This window comes from Nannospalax galili, unplaced genomic scaffold, assembly GCF_000622305.1.
Source record: "Nannospalax galili isolate Female #2095 unplaced genomic scaffold, S.galili_v1.0 scaffold567, whole genome shotgun sequence".
Classification (NCBI taxonomy): Eukaryota; Metazoa; Chordata; class Mammalia; order Rodentia; family Spalacidae; genus Nannospalax; species Nannospalax galili.
In genome coordinates, this window is record NW_008357638.1 from 569,362 (window position 1) to 570,438 (window position 1,077).

Below are 1,077 nucleotides of genomic sequence, written 5' to 3' on the forward strand. Positions count from 1 at the left end.
TCCTTTCCCAATGGAGGCAGTATCACCTAAGATGGTGGGGGTAGGGGAACTATTACTCTTCTTATGTATAAATACTATCATACATATGGTACATGAATATATGTGTGTGTGTGTGCGCGCATGCACACGCATATAATATTTATACTGTTAATGTTTCAAGGGGAAACAGTTAGAAAAAAATCCCCCAAGGCCTCTCAGGAAGCAATAATGAAAAACAGATGAATAGAATGCTAAGATCACATCATTGGTCCTCCCTCTTCTAGACTTTACCCATCTTTTAGACTTGCTTTGAGTTACTATGCATGACTCTGCTTTCACTTCCAGATGTATAAAAGCCCTTTCCTTGTCTCCCCAGCTTTGCTTCAGCCAATTTTCCCTTGTATGTGGCCTTCAGACGATCTTCTCACATTCCCCTTCAATGACCTCTCTCTTTGTCACTCCCTGACCCCACTCCTTTTAGCTATATCTCTATTGGGAGTTAAGCATGATTTGTCCCTCTGGGTTCTATCAGTCAATTTTGTTTTTATCCTTTTATGGGGACACTAGTTGACCAAGGACCAAGACTCGAAATTATTCTGTCCAGTGAAAACTGTGCTATGCTTTAGGATGTGAAGAGATTGAATTCAGCCAGCTCATCTTCAAAGAGGACTTCTTCAATGATAGCTACTTCGGGGACCGCCTACGTGGTCAGATATCCACAGAAGAGCTGCACTTTGGGGAAGGGGTGCACCGCAAAGCCTTCCGCAGCACGGTGATGCGGGGCCTCATGCCTGTCTTCCAGCCCGGCCATGCCTGTGTGCTTAAGGTGCATAATGCCATTGCCCATGGGACCAGAAACAATGATGAGCTGGTGCAGAAGAACTACAGACTTGCTGCCCAGGTGGGTCAATGAGCCTGAAGGCATCTTTTCATGGTAACAGGAGATAAAAAATGAGATTCAGAGGCTGGGAGTGGTAGTACACGCCTTTAATACCAGCACTCTGGAGGCAAAGGCAAGTGGATCTCTGTGAGTTCAAGGCCAGCCTGGTTTACATAGTGAGTTCCAGGTCAGCTGAGGCTACAGGGAGACCCTGTCTC

At 45.8% G+C, this 1,077-nt stretch overlaps 1 protein-coding gene across 1 annotated transcript in view; it reads left to right on the forward strand.

The window, feature by feature from the left end:
• Alpk2 (alpha kinase 2) overlaps positions 1-1,077 on the forward strand; it is a 127,252-nt gene that overhangs the window by 95,116 nt on the left and 31,059 nt on the right. The window contains exon 8 of the mRNA XM_008855362.2: positions 606-880. Within this exon, the coding sequence (XP_008853584.1) occupies positions 606-880 (275 nt within the window). The remainder of the gene's footprint in view (positions 1-605; positions 881-1,077) is intronic.